Genomic DNA, 24,223 nt, shown 5'->3' on the forward strand with positions numbered 1-24,223 from the left:
TTAAGATTTATACATTTCAATTTCATATCAAATTTCCATCAGATTGCCTAATTCCTTTTGATTCTTGTTTTTTTGGGTGATGCATCCATTATTTCCAGAAAATAAACATCTCATAACTAATGACTTCTTATGCTCTTAAAAATCTTATGCACACATTTCCTAAGACGTGGGGACCGGCAGAACTCACATTAGTACTTTGGGATGAAGACTCATTCAAAGTCTTGTCTACATAATGTTTTATTTTTCACCAGTATTCCAGAGAGATGACAAGATTATGAGTGTTTGTGAGTGTTTTTGTTCTGACTGTGTGAGTGCATAAGCACAGGTCCAATGACTTTAAATAATGGATGCCGCTTTTGTTTGTTTAAAAACGCGCCGTTTCTCCTCAGCTGAAATGCGTCCATGCGCCATGGTGCTTCGTCATATGAATATTGATGCAATGGAGTGTCTTGTCCATCTCCACACTACCATCCCACTCCCTGCAGGCTCGCTTTGGAGATCGCTCTAAGATGCATTAAAGCCACTGCAAAAATACTCAAGTGGATGTACACATTACACTTGGACTATATGTTCACACAATAGACTCTGTTGATCCTCAAGCAGGTACTCATGTTTTTCACAACCTTCTAGAGCAGTTGGATTCACCTGAAACACAATCTTGAGGGACGATGAAGGAGTAGATGTCTACTTTGTCATTTCAATTACAAAGCAAACTGTTGGGTATATCTGCATTTTGGCATAGAGTATTCAAATTATGGGACACATGGGACAGCATGAAGGTGAGGCATGGGTAGATATTGGTGTTTTAAACTACCTAGTTTTATAGAAACACGTAACTATACCTATATTTTTGCAAAATTATTTTTAATTGACTTGTACGTATTGTAGCAGCCTCCTGGTTAAAAGATTACTAGAGGCGCAAAAACATCAATGACTTTTATAAACTTTCACACAAATCTAGAGAAAAGCGGCAAATTGCAAATATATAAAAACTTATGTCATCAGCCTAGTTTTTTGCTAAAATGGGTATCGGCCATAAAGTTTCATATCAGCGCACTCTATGTAAGGTGAAATATTATAACGTTTGCATTACCTAACCAACTACATTTGCACGTTTTTTTTTTTAAGTCTTGTCAAATTGCTTGGTACCTCACCTGATTGAGCATTACACTTGCGATTCAGAGTACCAAGTTACGAGTCCTTTAGAGAATGCGATTGAACAAGAAAAAAAAACTTGAGAAGATTTGCAGGGTAACAAAAACAGGAAAGGGGCATCCCAGTGTAGACAGCTCCATTGATTATCATGAGTGATCTTGTTTTGTGCCATCGAGTTTGTTTTGCATCAATCTAACCAGACATGCTTTAAAAATCTTATGCTTATGTTGAAGGCATTTTCCCTCGATCTCTGACACTGGCTAATGTGGAGCCTATTCTTGTGGCACAGCAATGCAAGAAACGGTTTCATATCAGTTACAATGCACCAGCACAGATGGTGGAAAATGGGTAATGGTTACTATGTCTTTTAGTGTGAGCTCTTCACTAATTATACACATAACACAAACAACCACAGAGTTTCATATGACTCTGAGATACAATGGATAAAGTTTGCAAACACATCACATGCTCTTGTCATTAAAGATCTGACTCATAACAAACTTTGCATGACTCAAATGCTTACTGACCACACACAGATAAACCACAACAACAATCACAGGACTGCCTTGACAACGCCTTCATGTGTGAAACCAAGCACCCAATCAGAAATAAAAATCAGAAATTAGATCTCTTTTACTATCTCAATTGAAGGATTTTTGCTGCTTGTTTCATTTACTTAATAAAAACGAAACCAACACAATTCTAGAACATTTTGTCCCAACTTGATTTCATTGTGTTCTATCCTTTTTAATTTGTAAAATGGAAGTTTACTCAACACATTGGGACTACATGAATACTTGTTGTGGTGTTTATGTAGCACTGATAAAACTGGGCAGGAGATTACCAATTCCCAGTATGCTTTGCACGGGACGAAATAGGGCAAGTAAATGTATTTTTGTGAAGGATGAAAATAAAGGGTGATTCTTGTTAGTGATTCATGTTTTGATATGCTGAGATTTAGAAGAGTTTCTGTTCTGTTGAAGATTTGAGGGTCCTATAATGGTGAAGACATTTACATTTATGCATTTGGCAGGCGCTTTTATCCAAAGCAACTTACAGTGCAATTATTACAGGGGCAATCCCCCTGGAGCAACCTGGAGTTAAGGGCCTTGCTCAAGGGCCCAACAGTGGCATCTTGGTGGTGCTGGGGCTTGAACCCCCGACCTTCTGGTCAGTTACCCTGAGCCTCAACCACTGAGCAAATGCTGTGCTAACCATAGCATCGTTACTAAACTAAACTATGTTGTTTTTCCAACCAGCATGTATTTAGCATGCTAACCCTCACTTTCACTAATTAGTACATCATTAAAAGTTTTTTTTTGTTACATTGACACATCTAATTTTGTTGGGTTTAAGCAATTCAACTAAGTTATTTCAACAATAAATTGTTGTGTTAATAAAATCATGATGTAATAAGTTAAGTAAACTCATTTCAAACTCATAGAACCACTGTCCATGTCTTGTCAGCGTGTCGGCATAACGTGGCCAATCCTAGGATACTGTAACTCTCTGAAACAACATGCTTCAGATCCACTGAAAATCTTACATCAGGCACAGTTACAATTTTGACAAGGAGTGAATGCAAATATAGGATACTCAATGGAAACCTGTATTATACTACTATAAAATCCTGACACATAACCATGGATCAGTGTTGTTTGGGTTTTTTCATTGCAGAAGGCCATCTGAGGTTCATGTTCTGAAGGATCATGGGGGATCTGTGCTGAAGTTTGGCTTTGAATTCTGCACACAGACTGAGAGTGTGTGTGTATGTGTGTTTACTCTGGGATAGCTTGTGTTGTACTCTGGAGATAAGGAGATTATATTTGGCTCAGTGAGTGTGGTTTGCATTTGACACTGACTTCAGCTGTCCCACACAGACTTCAGAAAGCGAGTGTCTCAAAGTAAGAAATCAATGTCAGCAGATTAGACTTCATCCACAACATAATGTTAAAAACAGAGATTGTCTGTACCTCACTGTCTTGGAGACGAATATAAACAGTTAAATAGATCTGTAGATCTATAGATAGGACAATTGTGATAATTCTTAACTTTACAACCTTAAATATTAAATTGATAAATTCCAATTTGCAACTGTACTCATAAAAATTGATGAAGCAAACTTAGTAGGGCAAAAGCTTCGGATTTAGACCAATTAACACTGTATCCCAAGAACTTAGAAAAATTATTAATAATTCTGTGGAGGCAAGGCAAATCTAGTACATTCGGAGATCAATAATAAAATATCATCTGAGTAAAGCAAAAGTTTATGTGCCACACCTCCCGCAATCACCCCTGGAAATTCATCCTCCTTTACTATCGCAGCTGCTAATGGTTCCAGGGCAAAATAGAACAATAATGGGGAAAGAGAGCAAGCGTGCCCCTATCTAGCATACAGTAATCTGAAAATAATTATTTTTTTTGTACCACCACTACTGGGTGTCTATAAAGTAACTTAATCCATCGAATAAACGTATTCCCCAACTCGTACATTTACAAAATCTTTAAAAAAAAATAATCTCATTCTACCATATCAAATGCCTTTTCGGAGTCGTCAGTGAGATGGCTCTGAGTCTTTGCATTTGCCACTGACCACATGATATTGATGAAACAGCTAATGTTTTTAGAAGAGCTACAACCCTGAATAAACCCTACCTGATCTATATGTATAAGAGATGTCATAACTTTACTTAATCAGTTAACCCATATTTTTGACAATATTTTAATGTCTTACTGGATCAGGTAAATTGGATGTTAACACTTACACTCACTTGGATCTTTGTCCTTTTTAAAAATCAGACTGATCCGGGCTTGCATCATGGTTGGCGGAAGCTTTCCATTATTTAATGATTCTGCATAAACTTCTAGCAAAGGTGGAGCCAATTCTGTAGCAAAAGATTAAAAAAAACTCAGTGGCAAAGCCATCTAGCCTCTGAGCCTTGCCTGTAGGCAAGGCCTTAATTACCTCGCCAAGCTCCTCAAGTTTATCTCAGAATCAAGAGACATTTTTTTCTCATTCGTCAGTTTAGGGAGTTCTAATGGTCCCACAAAGTTTCTAATATCTTCATCAGTAGACAAAGACGTGGAACTATAGAGATCAAGATAGTTTCACTGAGGGAATGGTAGAAAAACACATTTATATATCTAGCCAGAAGTTTTCCTGCTTTGTCCCCAGACCCAAAGTATGACTTTCTTGCCCTGAATAGCCAAAACTGCACCTTCCGCAACAAAATAGTATTATATATGTATTTCAATCAGGTCAATTCTCTGAGGCCATCAGATGACATTTGGCGCTTCAGCTCTGCCTCGTCACTTTTACTATTCCCTTCCAACTCCACGAGATCTCGTGCTTTGGATTTTTTGGCGAATGAGGCATAATGTATGATCCGGCCCCTAAGATCCGCTTTAAGTGCCTCCTAAGCCATGCCCAGAGAGAACACTAAGAACCAGTTTGTCTCCATATAAACATTGATTTCAGCCTTTAATATTTGTTGGAATTCAGAATTTTGCAAAAGGGATACATTACAGTGGCAACTATAACATTTACTTTACTCCATATGTAGCAACATCTCTAATTCACCATGGTGTGAACTGAGATTAAAATGTTTCCTATTGAGCAAATGACAACAGATGAAATGAGGGACTTCTAGAATAAATCTTATGGACTGATGAAAAAAATGTATAGTCCCTACCAGATGGGTTCAAAAGTCTCCAAATATCTGTAAGACCAAGATTTTTACACATCCTATGAAGCATCAATGTTGCTCTAGGGGGCTTGCACACTTCTGCTTCACTATGATCAAGACTGAGTCCAACAAAAGTAAAAATACTGGTCTCCTCCCAATATTATATCATGAGGGGTGCCAGCGGCTTGCAACATCCCTTCAAGATCTATAAAAAAGACCTGATCATCAAAGTTGGGTGCATGAATATTAGCCTAAATAAGACTTTGCCCCTGAATCTCTGCTAAAATTATATTGACTCTTCCTAATTTATCTTTATTCAGTTTAAGATATTGTAATTGTAGATGCTTACTTATAAGAGTAATGGCTCCCCTGCTCTTACGTGAGCCAGCACTAAAGAAAACATGTCCACCTTATATCTTCCCAAATTTTTCAGCTTCCTGTCAGGAAAATGCGTTTCTTGAAGAAACACTATATCATATTTCTAACGTTTAAGAAGAGAAATAACTATCCTTCTTTTTATGGGGTACTCCAACCCATTCGCATTCCATGTGGAGAAAGACAATCCACTCATATTAACATTTGACATTTTGACCTACAGTCAGGTCCATAAATATTGGGACATAGACACAATTCGAATCTTTTTGGTTCTATACACCATCACAATGGATTTGAAATGAAACGAACAAGATGTGATTTAACTGCAGACTTTCAGCTTTAATTTGAGGGTATTTACATCCAAATCAGGTGAACGGTGTAGGAATTACAACAGTTTGTATATGTGCCTCCCACTTTTTAAGGGATCAAAAGTAATGGAACAATTGGCTACTCATCTGTTCCATGGCCAGGTGTGTGTTATTCCCTCATTATCCCATTTACAAGGAGCAGATAAAAGGTCCAGAGTTCATTTCAAGTGCGCTATTTACAATTGGAATCTGTTGCTGTCAACTCTCAATATGAGATCCAAAGAGCTGTCACTATCAGTGAAGCAAACCATCATTAGGCTGAACAATCAAAACAAACCCATCGGAGAGATAGCAAAAACATTAGGTGTGGCCACATCAACTGTTTTGAACATTCTTAAAAAGAAAGAACGCACCGGTGAGCTCAGCAACACCAAAAGACCCGGAAGACCATGGAAAACAACTGTGGTGGATGACCGAAGAATTCTGTCCCTGGTGAAGAAAACACCCTTCACAACAGTTGGCCAGATCAAGAACACTCTCCAGGAGGTAGGTGTATGTGTGTCAAAGTCAACAATCAAGAGAAGACTTCACCAGAGTGAATACAGAGGGTTCACCACAAGATTTAAACCACTGGTGAGTCTCAAAAACAGAATTAGAGTTTGCCAAACAACAACTAAAAAAGCCTTCACAGTTCTTGAACAACATCCTATGGACAGATGAGACAAAGATCAACTTGTACCAGAGTGATGGGAAGAGAAGAGTATGGAGAAGGAAAGGAACTGCTCATGATTCAAAGCATACCACCTCATCAGTGAAGCATGGTGGTGGTAGTGTCATGGTGTGGGCATGTATGGCTGCCAATGGAACTGCTTCTCTTGTATTTATTGATGATGTGACTGCTGACAAAAGCAGCAGGATGAATTCTGAAGTGTTTCGGGCAATATTATCTGCTCATATTCAGCCAAATGATTCAGAACTCATTGGACGGCGCTTCACAGTACAGATGGACAATGACCTGAAGCATACTGCGAAAGCAACCAAAGAGTTTTTTAAGGGAAAGAAGTGGAATGTTATGCAATGGCCAAGTCAATAACCTGACCTGAATCCGATTGAGCATGCATTTCACTTGCTGAAGACAAAACTGAAGGGAAAATGCCCCAAGAACAAGCAGGAATTGAAGACAGTTGCAGTACAGGCCTGGCAGAGCATCACCAGGGATGAAACCCAGTGTCTGGTGATGTCTATGCGTTCCAGACTTCAGGCTGTAATTGACTGCAAAGGATTTGCAACCAAGTATTAAAAAGTGAAAGTTTGATTTATGATTGTTAATCTGTCCCATTACTTTTGGTCCCTTAAAAAGTGGGAGGCACATATACAAACTGTTGTAATTCCTACACTGTTCACCTGATTTGGATGTAAATACCCTCAAATTAAAGCTGAAAGTCTGCAGTTAAAGCACATCTTGTTCGTTTCATTTCAAATCCATTGTGATGGTGTATAGAGCCAAAAAGATTCGAATTGTGTCAATGTCCCAATATTTATGGACCTGACTATATTATAAAAAAATGTATTGTGTGTCAAAAATAAAATTATAAAGACAACATTCCAACATTAGTGCAACAATCAAACCCCAAACTTCTCCCCAAACCAAACAAACAGAAAAAAGAAAATGTGTGCATTAACCCCGGGTACGACAGCGGCAAATGCCGTTCATCCCTCTAAACTCAAACAGTCCATGTACTCCAACGAGAGCCCCCACGTCAACTTTGCGGATTGCTCAAGTCCGGTGTTTCTATACAAATTTTGTGAGACAGAATTACATAACCGAAGATAATCTATAAAATAAACTACAGCCAATAGGCGGAATAAACACAAAGCATGCATAGATTCATCCACATAACTGTCCCAAAGGTGTGTTCCTCCACAAAACAAACTCCAGCCACTTGCGGAACCAGTAAAACATTTAAATAAATAAATAAATAAATATAATATATATATATATATATATATATATATATATATATATATATATATACACACACACACACACACACACACACACACACACACACACACACACACACAAAAGGCAGTTTCCTCGGACAGTTAAACAAATGTTCAGTGACCTGGACCATTCGGCTGTTACATGAGTGCAACAAATTACTTAATCACTCCAATGTCCTGCAACAAAAACTTAACAAAACAAACACCAACAAATAGGAGGCATAAGCACAAAGACTGTGCAGATTCATACACAACACTGTCCCAAAGGTGTGTTACTACACAAAACAAACTTGGAACCAGCACAAAAGGAAACGAAAAAGGCACTTGTTTCCTCGGACAGTCATGTGAATGTTCAGTGAGTCAGGCTCACTTGGCTGCAAATTGATTACCACAAAATAACTTAATCACTCCATTGACTTTATGAAGGACATCGCTTGTTGGAGACAAGTAAAAATGTTGCTGCCATCCTTAGCATCTATTCTCAATTTGGCCGGGAACATCAGTGCAAAAGCGAACTTCCGTTGATGTTAGGGTTTCTTGCATTCCTTGAAACAATCACGTTTCTCTCCTGTCAAATTTGCAAAGTCTGGGAAAAAGAAAATGATGTGGTTCTTCCAGGAAAGCCTTCCTTTACTCCTCGCCTCACGTAACATGAGATGCTTATTGGATTATTGGATAAAAATTGGGCCAGAATTGATCAGTTCCTGTCTCCCTTAGCAGATCACCGAGTCTGAACCCTGTGAGCTTGCTCGATTTCAGCTTATGGCCTGTTATGTCGAGCAGACTCGGAAGGAGCTCGTCCAGGAATTTCACCATATCCTAACCTTATTCGGCCTCAGGAATCGTTATTCAGATGTTATTCCGCCAACTACGATTTTCCATTTCCTCCAACTTTTCCCAGACGTGCTCCAATTCCACCATGGTCGCTAGCAGATTAGCAGCTAATTCCCACTCCGATGACTCCAGATAATCAATCTGTTTCTCGACATCCCCCACTGTTGTAACCATATCAAATTTTGTCGATAAACGTATTACTGCAAGATTCTCCATGTCAGCATTGACCTTCGTCGGCATTGCCTACAAGGGACTTCAGCTTGAGCACATAAGTATCTTTTAAAGGAAACCTATTATGCCCCTTTTTACAAGATGTAATATAAGTCTCAGGTATCCCCAGAATGTGTCTGTGAATTTTCAGCTCAAAATACCCCACGGAGCATTTATTATACCATGTTATAAATGCCTCTTTTTGGGTGAAATCAAAAACACGCTGATTTCGTGTATGTCTCTATAAATGCAAATTAACTGCTGCTCCCCGCCCCCTTTCTGGAAGAGGGCTGTGCCTTTACAGCTCATGCTTTGGTTACTAAAGCAACAACAAATCAGAAACTATATGACTGACAGCATAAACATCAGAGTTCAGGTAGGGCTGGAATGGGAAGAGAAATCGCCCTGAGAATTTACATAGCATCTGGTTCGCTGTCCTTATCTGCATATTGTGGCTACCTTTTGTGGTCCGTTCTGCATAAAGCGGCGGCTCATTTTAGCTTATAGCGGCTGACCCACCGGCCCGTTCGGTTCTCCCGAACGGGACATCACTTTAGAGCAGAAATGAAAACCGTTCCTTTTGACACACTGTTTTTGATTAATAGAAATATAATAAAGAATGGACTTTTAACATTGTAGGGTGGTTGAGTACACATACTGCTGACTCACATTTATGTACAAACACCATGTAAAAGTGAATTTTGCATAATAGGTCCCCTTTAACTCTTTCCCCGCCAGCGTTTTTAAAAAAAAGTTGCCAGCCACCGCCAGGGTTTTTGATGATTTTCGCTAAACTTTAATGGCCCGCAGAATATTTTCTTCCATGAATATATGAAGATGCTATATATCACAATAAAGATCTGAGCCTCTGCTTTTAGGCAAAAAAAAAAGCGATTTTATTTTATCTTCATTTGTTCTTTTTTATTGCGACTTGAACAGAGGTCAGTTTTGTCAAAAACAACATTTCAGACAAAAAGCTGAGAAAAAGGCATGTTTATGTCTGATATTTTGAGCTTCTCATACTCCACTTCTTCATGTTTGAGACGATCGCAGTCTGTTTCTTTGATCAAAGAGTTGCGTACTCTTTCAAAACATGCTGAGGGTCTTCCTTACCGTATAACACCTAAAACACGGAAACCCGAAAAATTCCGTGTTTGGCGGGGAAGCGTTTTTTCATAAAACACGGAAAATTCCGTGTTTGGCGGGGAAAGAGTTAATGTCTCCAGAGCCTAAGGATTTTGAATTCTTTGACATATTGTCTTCCTAGAACAGATTAGGATCAGGGTGTATCAAATCTCACATAATCTCTTATGACATAAATAGCCATATGAGCCATGTACTGTAAGCCAACCAGTTTGAGTTGCAATGGTAAGAAATATTGTGCAGGGTACAAGGGTGAATCTCACGAAGAAATGTTCAAGGTGTATTTCACATACGTACTCCCACATACCCATTAGACCTCTGTCCCAAATAGACATCACAATTGAAAGAAAAAGGATATGCAAAGATAAACAGTATACACACTATCATTTTCTGTGCCCCCCACACACACACACACACACAAACACAGATTTGTCCGTTGTCTCCTGACCTCATCGGCAGTTAAACGCATCTTCATCTGATGCCAGAAGCACTCAGCATCTGAATTTGGTCCCGTCATGTACCTCATGCAATCAGAGAGCATAATGCACATGAAACCTGTCCAATTTAAGCCCTGTTTTGTAAGAGCTGAACAAAAGCAGCACCATTCCTTAAGTTCCTGTGTATTCATTCATAGTAGATGGAGGGATGGATAATGGAATTAGGTGGAGGGGGTCGAGGCGTCACTGGTCTGACGCAGACTGCGGGGGGTGGGAAACACCAGTTACCATGGAAATCTAGTCAAACTCCTTTTCATGTCGCTTAAAAACTATAGCCGAGAGAGTCAAAGAGAGAGAGACAGAGCGAGAGAGAGAGAAAGAGAGAGAGAGAGAGAGAGAGAGAGAGACACCTAAAGAGAGGAAGACAAATCATGAAACATAGGTAGTGAACAAAATAAGAATAAGAAGATCAGAGAGAGAGAGAGATATTAAGAGTGAGATGCCTGCAGTCATTTCTTAAGGCCTGACTGTTGAACCACTTAAGCCACATTTTACACTTTTGTGGCATAAATCTACTTTTATACATACAGTACATGACCACAGTTATGATTGGCTAAACTCAATCATCAATAAGCATTGATATGTAATCATTGGTGGTGACATGTTAATGTACTCATAGTCATGACCATGACGATTTCTGAGTGACCCAAATTTGTGCAACTTAGGATGCCTTCACACAACAATTGTTTCTGCCTTGCCTCGCTTAAATTACATTACATTAATTTCAACAGGGCTGATGTATCACAATGACAGAGAGAGGATGCACAAAGTTATGCTGCATCATGAGAACTTTTACGATAAATGAGCCACATAAAACATGTGGAGGGCCTGATCTGGCCCGCGGGCCATATGTTGCCCATGTCTGTTTTAGAATGTACGGAAAAAACACTCTGATGAACTTTTTAGAATTTTTTGCTTGCGATCTGCAGCAGATGCCTTATATCTGGGAACAAAAGCATGTCTGACATTTCTGTAATGTAATAATAGCCAATCATTTTGATGACAGGCTTTGGCATTTCAGAATAACCAAAGAGCAAAATATATGATGCTATGCAATTATATTTGTCCACCCTTACAAAAATCAAGAGTTCGTGGCAGATTTTCTGCAAACTTGCCAATGCAAACACATGCAAATGAGCTTTGCAGCAAACTTGTGGCAAATTGTCCTTTGTTGCCAAAGGTTTACTGCATGGTTACCACTACTGGTGAAGATCTGCAAAATAATGAGTGGAACATTTGTGGCAAGTTTGCGGCTAGTTTGCCAGAAATATAGATTAGTCCAGTTATGAGTGAATTATTCAATAGCATGACTTGTTGAGACAAAGTCATAAGACTTTTTGATGCAACTCTAGAAATGTATTTAGTATATGTGTTTGCATCAGTAGTGGCCATCTTACAGAATACAAAAAAACCCAAGCATTTTTAAGGCAATATCCCAAAATCTGCATAGAATGTAGATGGAAATCCAGTTTGTGACTCGCAAGAATCCAAAGTCTTGGAAAAATATACTGTAGATGAGTTTTATATCCATTTTTGATAACTGGTATGATGAAACCACTTCTTTAGACTGCAGCAATTCAATTAAAGAGTACTGAAAATTAGATTTTGGGATCGCGTACTTTAAAATAAAATCAGAGTGGCTTGTTTTATTGGATTCTCCATTCAGGTCTTGCTCAGTAGCAAGGGAGTTATAGAGAACTCTGGGTACCTTTATCTGCCAATTCAAGCTTGTTAAATTTTTCAGGTGTGTGGTTTTGCTCTGAAAATGTGTAAGACTGTTCATAGTGGCAGGTGGTCTGGAAAAAAGCCTGATACACATTGTAGTTTTCTAAAGTGAAAATGAGACCTGCTTCAGACTTGTTATGAGACATCAAATGTTCCCTCAAACATTTTGGATTTACAGACTACACAGTGAGAGAAAGATGCAGACAGAGCAACCCTTTAAGAAAGTTAAGAAAATGCTCTCATTATTTACTCACCGTTATTACTTTTTCTTTTGTGGAACACAAAAGAAAGAATTGTTGAGGGCGAGTAAATGATGACTGAATTCAAATTTTAGACTTCTGGTTACCCTTACCCTTCCTTTATAAAATAGAGTGATGAATGGATGGATGGATGAATAGAGAAAGAGAGAAACAGAAGAATTATTACTGGTGTCATGGTCAATAAAAGCTTAAGATGCCGCCTCGGTGTGCAGCTCTCCGATTCTTTTGTTGTTTTAGTTTTTTTATCCTGTTGTGAACTGGTTTGATTGGAGCAATGGAGGAGTCAGGAGACAACGAGGCAGGATCAAGGTCAGTCCTTTTATTATTCCCCTTTTTAAGTAACACTGTTTGGTCACTGTCGATAACAACTTAATATTATTTTATAAAGATAGGCCTGCCCACTCCCCCCCCATTTCTGGACAGAAAGTCAGCCAAAACCATCTGCGCCCCTGGCCTGTGGACCACCTTGAATTTAAAGGGCTGGAGAGCCAGATACAAACAGGTGATCCGCGCATTAGTATCCTTCACGCGGTGGAGCCACTGCAGAGGGGCATGATCGGAACAGAGGGTGAAGGCCCGCCCCAGCAGGTAGTAGCAGAGCGTCAGAACCACCCACTTAATCGCAAAGCACTCCTTCTCGATGGTGCTATATTTTGTCTTCCTGAAGGAGAGCTTGCGACTAATAAAAAGCACTGGCCGTTCCTCCCCTCCGACCACCTGCGAGAGCACTGCGCCCAGCCCCCTGTCAGATGCATCAGTCTGCAAAATAAAGGGGAGAGAGAAATCAGGTGCATGTAAAAGCAGCCCCCCACACAGTGCAGATTTTACCTTAAGGAAGGCCTGTTGGCACGACTCTGTCCACTGGACCGGATTGGGAGCCCCCTTTTTAGTAAGGTCAGTCAGCGGGCTGGTGACATCAGAATAACTAGGCACAAACCTTCGGTAGTAGCCAGCCAGCCCCAAAAACTGCCGTACCCACTTTTTGGTCTTGGGTGCCGGGCAGGCTGCGATCGCTGTGGTTTTGTCAACCTGTGGACGCACCTGCCCATGACCCAAGTGGAACCCCAGATACCTAACTTCCACCCGCCCAATTGCACACTTCTTCCGGTTTGCCGTGAGTCCCGCCCGCCTCAGTGCTCTCAGGACCGCCCTCAGATGTTGCATATGCCGCCGCCAGTCATTACTGTAAATTAAAATGTCTCTATCTCCGTTTCACTATAATAAGACACAGGTGTTAGAGATAAATACAAACCAGGTGACAAGCCTTACCGCTCTATCTCTCTCCCGCAGACCGACACATGATCACGCCCCCCATGCCACACCTGTGTTTAGTAATTTTTTTCCCAACCAGTTTTACCAGGGACGAACTGCTGAACATTCGGCAGCACACACCAGACAATCATTTCCCAGTTTTGGACTATTCAGACGTTCATCTTCACACAGATCTTCAAAAGATCACTGGGGAAGTGGGAAGTTGCCTGCTGCTTCAAACGCTCCACTATCAACCCTGTCCCAAAGAAGCCCAAGATCAAAGGACTTAATAACTACAGACCCTTTACTCTGATATCTGTGGTCTTGAAGTCATTTGAGAGACTGTTGTTGCCCCACCTTGCTTATAGAGCAAACGGATCTGTGGATGATGCAGTCAACATGGTATTGCAACATATCCTGCAACATCTGGACAGACCAGGGACATATGCAAGAATCATTTTAGTGGATTTCAGTTTGGCTTTCAACACCATCATCCTAGCTCTCCTATGGAATAAATTAACCCAGCTCTCTATTCCCACATTTATCTGTCAGTGGATCACCAGCTTTCTGATGGACAGGCAGCAGCTAGTGAGACTAGGAAATTCACTTCCGGCACATGTACAATCAGCACTGGTGTCCCCCAGGGATGTGTGCTCTCACCACTACTCTTCTCCCTGTATACCAATGACTACACCACCAAGGACCCCTCTGTCAAGCTCTTGAAGTTTGCAGATGACATTACTGTCATTGGCCTCATCCAGGGTTATGATGAGTCTGCATACAGAAGGGAGGTTGAACGGCTGACTCACTAGTTCAGTCATAACAACCTGGAGCTCAACGCACTCAACAGTGGAGATAATTGTGGACTTAAGGAGAAACACCGCAACATTTACCCCAGTCACCATTCTAAACAGCATTGACACAACCATCTCCCAGGACCTGAAGACCCACATTGACTCCATTGTGAAAAAGGCCCAGCAGAGGTTGTACTTCCTTTGCCAGTTAAGAAAGTTCAACCTGCCACAGGCGCTGCCAATCCAGTTCTACTCAGCAGTCATTGAGTCTGTCCTCTGCACCTCTATAACTGTCTGGTTTGGTTCAGCTATGAAATCAGACATCAGAAGACTACAAAGGACAGTTCGGACTGATGAGCGGATTATTGGTTGCCCCCTGCCCTCCCTTCAATAACTATACACTTCCAGATTGAGGAAAATAGTTGGAAAAATAACTCCCCACTGGACCCCACTCACCCTTCCATTACCTTTTTGAACTGTTGCCTTCTGACCGGCGCTAAAGAGCTCTGAGCACCAGAATCATCAGGCACAAGAACAGTTTTTTTCTCTCTGGCTATCCATCTTAAGAACAGTTAAAACTGCCCCATTATGTCTTATTGTGTATTTCTATATATACTTATATCTTCAATTAGCTTATCTATTTTGTATTATTATTATTATTATTATTATTATTATTATTATTATTATCTTGTCTTGTTGCTGTATTGTTTGTGCACTGGGAGCTTCTGTCACCAAATAAAATTCTTTTTTTGTGTAAGAATACTTGGCAATAAAGCTAATTCTGATTCTGATGGTACATTTTAGAAATGATGTGTCTCAGGGTCTCTGGTAAGATATCAGAGGACGTTGCGTCCCTCATTAATAATAGTGTCTCATGTCTCATCCCTTTAGAGGTTCAATGTCAACACTAACAACGTCTAATGTCACCCTGACTCTCACTCTCACTCTGTGTGTGAGTGTGTTTGTGCGTGTGGCATGTCTAACCTGTCATAGCACCCTAAGCTGTAATAGATATGTTGCATAATTCAAAAGGCAGTTCTGTGATTATGAGCATTACTGTCTATTGCTCAGCAAGCAGCCAATCATGTCGTGGAGAATGTGATGGGAATTGGGAAATGTCCTCAACTTCCTTTCTTTGATTGTATAATATCTGTAGTCACGAGCACTGTTTCAAAACCTAGTAAGCTACCTTTGCTTTCAACTGCCTATATAGACAGCTACCTTCTAAGGAGTTGCCATATTGAAATGCTCTACAAAGGCAGCAGTGTAGTGCTTTAAGGAAACGAGAGACTTGACATACAACTGATTTCAGTAGAATTTGACATTACTATATATACTGGACATTAGACATTTTATATATATACTACTGCCTTAGATATTGGACAAAACGAGGCATATTGTTGGATGAGCTTTTGCGTCGGATGTGCCTATGAAAATAGTTTGCTTTAAAATGCTGTCTAAGTAGGCAGCTCACTAAGTTGTGGAACAAAGCTTTTGCATTCAGGGTCCCAACACTTTTTAACCAATGAATTTCCATGACTTTTCCACGAACTTTCAATCTCAGAGCTGATTCGCAAACAAATCATTTAGACGAAATTGTGAGCGAGTTTCACCAATTCATTGAAAAGAACTGAAACAAGTCAAAATGGTTTGCAAGCAAATTTTACTCTACATAACAGCAATAGCTAGCCAATTAAATATTTTATAGTCAAGCATAACCACAAATAAAATATTTTAAATAGCGCTGCGTATCGATACAGATTTCCAGATTTGATTCCAATTCACAAGCTTTGGATTAGATTCCAATTTGTCATTGACTCATTTGAGTATATTTCCGTTCCATTTGCTTACATATGAAAGAAAATCTCTCTCAGCAAATGCTGTTAATTATAAATGGACCTTATAACCTTCTAGGTAACCCTTCTATGTACAATTCAAAGTTATATTTTTAAAAATCTATTTTCATTAGACCAGTGCTGCCATATTGTTAAGTCCCTATTGACTTAATAGGAAATCATCTAATTTCAGCAAGTAAACATCTGAACGTACATCACTACAATGCAAAGATCTAAGCAAATCAAACATTAAACATGACGGGGGGCCTGGGTAGCTCAGCTGACTGCCACACCTGGAGTCACAAGTTCAAATCCAGGGCGTCCTGAGTGACTCCAGCCAGGTCTCCTAAGCAACCAAATTGGCACGTTTGCTACAGTGGGTAGCATCACACTCGTGGTCGCTATAATGTGGTTCTCGCTCTTGGTGGGGTGTGTGGTGAGTTGTGCGTTGATGCCGCTGAGAATAGCGTGAAGCCTCCACATGCGCAATGTCTCCACGGTAATGCGCTCAACAAGCCATGTGATAAGGAGCACGGATTGACCACTGCCACCCGGGCTGAGGCAAGTCACTACGCAAACACAAGGACTTAGAGCACATTGGTAATTGGGCATGCCAAATTGGGGAGAAAAGCAGAGAAAACATGATTGTCACTAGAGGGCAAAATGCAACTTTCGTATCCACAGGTCAGAGACGGTGAAACAGGGGTGTTTTCTCCAGTCAGTCATTAACACTCTTTGAGAGGTTGGGCATAATAAGATGGCCACTGGAACACTTCCAGTGGCTTCACCTCCTGCTGGTAGTTTAATGTTGCATCAGCGATCCAGTTCTATTTATATCAGTGGCTTGAACTCTCCAATAATTGGCCACATTCACTTTCATTGACCCCACTCACTATCATTGTAAGTGCCTCATTGAAACTGAGATTTGTGCTTTTTTTAAAGGAAAGGAGGGACAAATATTTGTGGTAATCAACATTATGCCACAAATGCTGTTGATTGAGCTTAACTTGTATTGAACACGGAACATTCCTTTAAGACTACCGGCATCACCCAGTAGCGCATATAATGATATAAATACAATGTTCAATGACAAATGGCTTTCGTGGATTGGATCTTTGGACACAAGTAACCAGTGTGTCAAACCATACTTTAAACAGGCAGTAAGAGGAACTCTGTGTTAAAACTTTTCGACTCTGTGAGTGAAATATAAAAGTTTACCATGCAGTGGCTAACCACAGACATTTTTAGTTGCAAAGCCTGAAATTTAGTCACATATGCAAGTAGTTTACTCGCATTGTAGAGTATGTTTAGAGTAAAAGTTTGATCCTGGGATTAAAGAATCAGTTTCAAGATCGTTCAAATGAAGATTGTGATCCATTGGAAAACGAAGATCTGAAAAGTCCTAATATTAAATAATTTTTTCCGACTAATTGGTGTCGATAGTTGCTTTTTGGAACTATCGGTTATCGGCAGAAATATATGCCGATAGTTGCAGATAGTTCTTTTTTTTATTTCTCCATGTTCCTCTGATAATTAAATTTTTTAAATTGAAGCGAGGGCAGGCAAGACAAATGTGACTATATGGAAATACCCCTCATCAGCACATTCATCGTGTCTCCAACTTCATACAGGTATATTGTGAATAATAATAATACAATTTATTATTGATTAAAAAAGCTTAATTTGGTAAATATTAAATATACACTCACCTAAAGGATTATTAGGAACACCTGTTCAATTTCTCAATAATGCAATTATCTAATCAACCAATCACATGGCAGTTGCTTCAATGCATTTAGGGGTGTGGTCCTGGTCAAGACAATCTCCTGAACTCCAAACTGAATGTCAGAATGGGAAAGAAAGGTGATTTAAGCAATTTTGAGCGTGGCATGGTTGTTGGTGCCAGACGGGCCATTCTGAGTATTTCACAATCTGCTCAGTTACTGGGATTTTCACGCACAACCATTTCTAGGGTTTACAAAGAATGGTGTGAAAAGGGAAAAACATCCAGTATGCGGCAGTCCTGTGGGCGAAAATGCCTTGTTGATGCTAGAGGTCAGAGGAGAATGGGCCGACTGATTCAAGCTGATAGAAGAGCAACTTTGATTGAAATAACCACTCGTTACAACCGAGGTATGCAGCAAAGCATTTGTGAAGCCACAACACACACAACCTTGAGGCGGATGGGCTACAACAGCAGAAGACCCCACCGAGTCCCACTCATCTCCACTACAAATAGGAAAAAGAGGCTACAATTTGCAAGACCTCACCAAAATTGGACAGTTGAAGACTGGAAAAATGTTGCCTGGTCTGATGAGTCTCGATTTCTGTTGAGACATTCAGATGGTAGAGTCAGAATCTGGCGTAAACAGAATGAGAACATGGATCCATCATGCCTTGTTACCACTGTGCAGGCTGGTGGTGGTGGTGTAATGGTGTGGGGATGTTTTCTTGGCACACTTTAGGCCTCTTAGTGCCAATTGGGCATCGTTTAAATGCCACGGCCTACCTGAGCATTGTTTCTGACCATGTCCATCCCTTTATGGCCACCATGTACCCATCCTCTGATGGCTACTTCCAGCAGGATAATGCACCATGTCACAAAGCTCGAATCATTTCAAATTGGTTTCTTGAACATGACAATGAGTTCACTGTACTAAATTGGCCCCCACAGTCACCAGATCTCAACCCAATAGAGCATCTTTGGGATGTGGTGGAACGGGAGCTTCGTGCCCTGGATGTGCATCCCACAAATCTCCATCAACTGCAAGATGCTATCCTATCAATATGGGCCAACATTTCTAAAGAATGCTTTCAGCACCTTGTTGAATCAATGCCACGTAGAATTAAGGCAGTTCTGAAGGTGAAAGGGGGTCAAACACAGTATTAGTATGGTGTTCCTAATAATTCTTTAGGTGAGTGTAGAGCATTATAACGGAACCAAGTTTCCAAAATTTCAAAATAAAAGTTCCCAGTGTGTTTCAAACTTGTTTAGTGATAAAAGTCCCATATTATGAAACCAATATTCTTTTTTCCCCAAAATTATTCATTTTGGACACTGGCCTCTATGTCTATGTCGACAAAGAAAATGTTGCAACATTCTATCAATCGTTTGTAAAAAACTATTGGCCAATTAAACTGTTATCTGCCCTTTCCATCACCTTAGTTATCGGTATTGGCAAAATCCACTATATAAAATCCACTATATAAAATCCATAGGCTATTTCTGATATTTCCAGGTTTTCCATGACCATGAGAACCCTGTCCATTACATGTGATCGAAAATAAATGTATGCATGGGTTTTCAAGCTATCCAATTCCTCATTCTCCCTCTCTACCCCAGTCTCTCTCTCTTTCGTTTATCTTTAATTAAAGCTATGAGTTTACTTGTTGCTTCTTTGTCTTGCCAGCGTTCAATGATTTCAACATCTGAGGCGTTCTATCTAGAGTCCTCACACCTCACTCACCTCACTGTCAGTCCATACCTCTCTCTCTCTCTCTCTCATCTATATTCTCTCTCCTGCTCTCTCCAGGGTCCTCTTCTCATGTGTCGCTCTCTGGTCTCATGGAATCACAGCTCAGTCTCTCAGATGGACAGTAATCACTCTCTTGCTCTCATAAAATAACACAAGTCCTACACTTGAGTAAAAGCTACTGTACATTGAAATCCTTTCAAGCGACAGTGAAAACCAAAGACAAAGCTTACCTCTGTGAATAACATCTTCAAACATTTCAAACAACCACTTACAGATTACAGCTTTAAGTATATGCAATTACACATATAAACTCCACTTCATTATAAAGAAAAAGACTTGGTTTGAGGGTGGAAATGGTTATTTAAAACAAAGTATATACCTAAAATCTAGAGTGACCACCTTTTAATACAACAATCAGAAAATATCAGCCAGGGCTTCATGAACAAAACAGATAAATCACCCATAAGCCAGAGGCCAGCCTAGAGGGTCAGGCCAGAGTGGGCGGCGTGAGTCAACGGTTACTCACAGGGTATGGTGCGAAGATAAAGGTTGTCCCGAATTATTTGCTGAAGCTCGTGATCCAGTGAGCCTTTCTGGAAACGTAGGTTGAGATACTGTCTAAGATCTTTATCCACGACACCTCCTGTAACACAGACACACAGATAGTGAGATGATCCTCCACCGTGATGAAATCTCATCTGATAACAAACTCCAAAGCATTTACTTCACAATTGCTATAAACAGAAATGCCTTTGTGTGAAGTTTTCTGAGGTAATAAACGACTCCATTATGTGCATGCTTGTAGAGGAAATGGCCTGACAATACTACAGCAAACCAAGATTCGGTCACTTGATATAAACCCGACCCCAAAGTGCTGCTCTGAAGAGCTGCAAGAACACATCTGTGATAGTTTTTCACTTTGTTCAGTGGTAAAATATTTTTGTCAGGCTCCTGAGGGGGTATTTTTTTCCTGTAAAGCCATTCTTCCATCGATATAAACACACAAACACACACATGGGCCAAATATACCACATAATATGTTTCCGATAGTGGAAGGAAATATCTTGGCATTACAGTGCCACATAACAGTGCAGAGATTCCCATAGGGTCTTTCCAATGGTATACATTCACACACACGTTGTCATCATTGTTACATCCTATGATGAAATGGGGAGGGGGATAGCTTTTGAAAATGTGTTTTATAAGCAGAGAAAGAAAAAGAGTAGTGAATCTACAGCATTCCTCAGGGTTTCCACTTGGGATGCACCGATGTAACAAAAAATGATAGGCCAATACCAATATTTTGCCAGCTACTTAACTTACTGTAGTCAGAGCACTATTTTGCTTAGGAATAAGGATCTGTTGAATACATGACAGGTCATGCTGAAAAAACAACAACAACAACAGAAACCCTCACAGAAATTGTAATGGTTTTAATGGTTATAATGCTAATTGTATTGGTTTTAATGGTTATAATGCTAACTGTATTGGTTTTAATGGAAACTATAATGGTCCGGGTGGGTCTGTACTGGTAATGGGTTGGCTTCTATTGGTGGCATGTTATGTCTAGTGGATACTATTATAGACCAATGCATATCTATAATGGAATCCAATACATACCATTAAATCCTAATGGAATATGACCAAAACACACTAGACTAGTAATAGTACTCGTAATGAAAACTCTTAGAATTTCAATTGGGGGTATTTTCAGCAGGTGCACAATCAAAGATAAATACAAATGATTAAAAAAGATTAAAACAAGAAATATAACATGAAGATTGATTTGGGGGAAAAGGGTTTATTTTGCACTTCTAAAAGAGTTTTGCCCTTCTAAACAACAGAACTCACATTTTACATATTATGATAGAGCACAATATATACTATGCATATTCAACATTTGGTAGGGTTTTTATGTTATGCATAGAATAAATGATTATAAACTTAATACAATGTAAAATATTTATGTTATTAATTATTAATAAACCATCGGTTTTTCATATCAGCGTTTTCATGCTTATGATCGATATGCCGATTGTTTTCATTTGGTCAATAATAGGCCGATAAATATCGGTGGCAGATACATTGGTTCATCCACAGTTCCCACTCTTTTTGACCAAAGATTTCCCATGAATTTTCTATGTAGGGACAAATTATTCAAAATTAAACAATTAAATAAATATAAAAATATTTACATATTTAAATACATAATGAAATTGTTAAAAACTACTTCATCATGTATTAAACAATGTATGTAAATAAGTATTTAATTATTTAATTTTGAGTAATTTGACCCACCATATTATTCTAGTCTTTTGTGATTTCTGGAAACCATATATAAAATATATATATATATATATATATATATATATATATATATATATATATATATATATACACACTGATTTGTGAATTAATCTCTCAGGCAACACATCAGGCAACACTATTGGTCTACTCTACACAAGCTCTAATAAAAAGCAATATTAAATGATGAAATATTTATAGCAGACCATAACTAGAAAGTTTATATTCAATATAGAAATGTTGATTTTACCAGGCCTGAAAAAACGGATTTTTAAATTCCGTGATATTTTGAGGTTTTCCAAGTCCATAGGAATCCCTATTCCTCCTAATCTTTCCTCCAATACAAAAAATAGCAATAAGACAAAAGCAAAACTTTCACAGCAAAGCTTACACCCTAAACTAACTAGTCCCCCCCCCAAAAAAGAATATTTGCACATCTGCATATTCAACTTTATGTTGTTACAAAGCACACAAAAACCGATGGCATTTGTAGTCACCAAACCTAGTGGGATGCATTTTCAGGTGCCAACTTTAAGTATTTATATGCATTGAATGAGATTTATGAGCACCACTGAGGGGACGTTTTTCAACTAATAACAACATAAATATCACTGTTTCTCACACAAACCTATTGTATGGCTTCAGAAGACTGCAAATATAGGTCACAAGTCAAATAAGCTACTTTTATGGTGCCTTTTTGTCCTTTTTGGTGCTCAACAACCCAGTCCCCATTCACTTCAATTGTATGGAAAAGAGCAGCCAGGGCATTCTGTAAAATGTCTCCTTTCGTATGCCACAAATAAAAAAAGTCATGCAAATTTGCAGCAACAAATAGGTATAATTTACACACTAAAGCTAATTCAAAAACAAGATGTCACCTGTCGTATGTCATCAAAGACCATGAGGAGCGTATCGAATAGAAGTTATACAAACTAATTGTGTTCATCGTTGTGTTTCAAAAAGCATTGACTCTTAGACTTCCGTGCTTCAACCATGCACACACCAAAAACACACCTACACACTCACACACACACACACACACACACATACACAAACACACGTCAGACATCCACACCAGTGGAGATGAGAACCCTAGAACAAACCATACGCTTTCAGAATAACCTAGTTCAGACAAACCTGTTAACCAGACATGACAATCATGCTCTCACAAATACAATCACAATTCAGTAAAACCTCTGATTTACAATCAAAGCACAAATTAAAATAAAACACAGACAGCTCTGTCTGGCTTACACAAAACAGGATATTAGTGTCAAATGAACATACAAATTGAATAGTATCTCAGTTTCACACACAGCTCCTTGAAGAGAAATAAATTAAGACTGCAGACCCTGAAGACCCCTGCATTCACACACCCCACCCCCGCCCCCACTCTCAAGCCCCCACACACATTAACACGATTCATAAGTTGACTCACAGAGCACAGTAGAAAGGCACCTCTCTTGCATGGTTCAGCCAGATGTTTCAGATGACGTTTGAGTGTCTGTGTGCATGTATGTGTGTGTGTGTGTGTGTGTGTGTAGTCCAGATCTCCACAGGTCTGCGGCCACAGTGTGCAGGTTTCTAGAAGTGTGAGATGGGTTCAGTGCTATAGGCTGTCTCTCTGCACGTTGCCGTAACAGAGACTGCCGCGCTGCAGTGACCGGAGAGAGAGAAAGAGAGGCTGAGCACTGGGACGCTGCAGAAGGAACGCGCTCTGACAGTGGAAACCTATCACAAAGCTCTCTCTCCCTCCATGTCCAACAAGGGTGATGAATAGTGATTCATCACCCTCTATGGGTGGACTCGAGATGTGCAGCATAAATTAACTAGATTTCACAACTAGAGTGGTGCTTGTCTGTGCAAAACTCACTTCCACCATGCTAGTGGTTGCAAGGTGGTTGCTAGGGTGTTCAAAATTCACTATCTACATGCATTATATAGACTTTTCCAGAAAAAAAAATCACTTTTGTGTTCTGCAGAAGAAAGAAAGGCATACTGGTTTGGAACAACATGAGGCTGAGTAAATAATGACAGAATGTTACATTTTGGATTAACTACTTCTTAATTAATGGGTGGTCACACTAGGGTTTGAGCATGCAATATTTTTTCGTACAACGCAACAGACTCAGAGTACAGCAAACAAGAAACATAACCAAAATAAGACTAGAGTTTGACTTTGACAAACCCTGCAGGCTGTAGATTTGCCACACACAGAAACTGAAATGTGTTCCCTTGTCCACATCCCTTGAGCTATTAGATTATCTGGAAGGTTAAATGTCCATCCCAGCCAAAAAATCTAAGTATTGCCCAGACACCTTGTATCCATTTTTTAGCAAATTTCTGAATGATTCTTCGAACTCAAA

General features: G+C 39.6%; 1 protein-coding gene across 1 annotated transcript in view; it reads right to left on the reverse strand.

The window, feature by feature from the left end:
* Nucleotides 1-24,223, reverse strand: part of LOC127637422 (membrane-associated guanylate kinase, WW and PDZ domain-containing protein 2-like) — a 283,966-nt gene that overhangs the window by 171,494 nt on the left and 88,249 nt on the right. The window contains exon 2 of the mRNA XM_052118464.1: nt 20,080-20,196. Within this exon, the coding sequence (XP_051974424.1) occupies nt 20,080-20,196 (117 nt within the window). The remainder of the gene's footprint in view (nt 1-20,079; nt 20,197-24,223) is intronic.

Source organism: Xyrauchen texanus, chromosome 45 (assembly GCF_025860055.1).
Source record: "Xyrauchen texanus isolate HMW12.3.18 chromosome 45, RBS_HiC_50CHRs, whole genome shotgun sequence".
Classification (NCBI taxonomy): Eukaryota; Metazoa; Chordata; class Actinopteri; order Cypriniformes; family Catostomidae; genus Xyrauchen; species Xyrauchen texanus.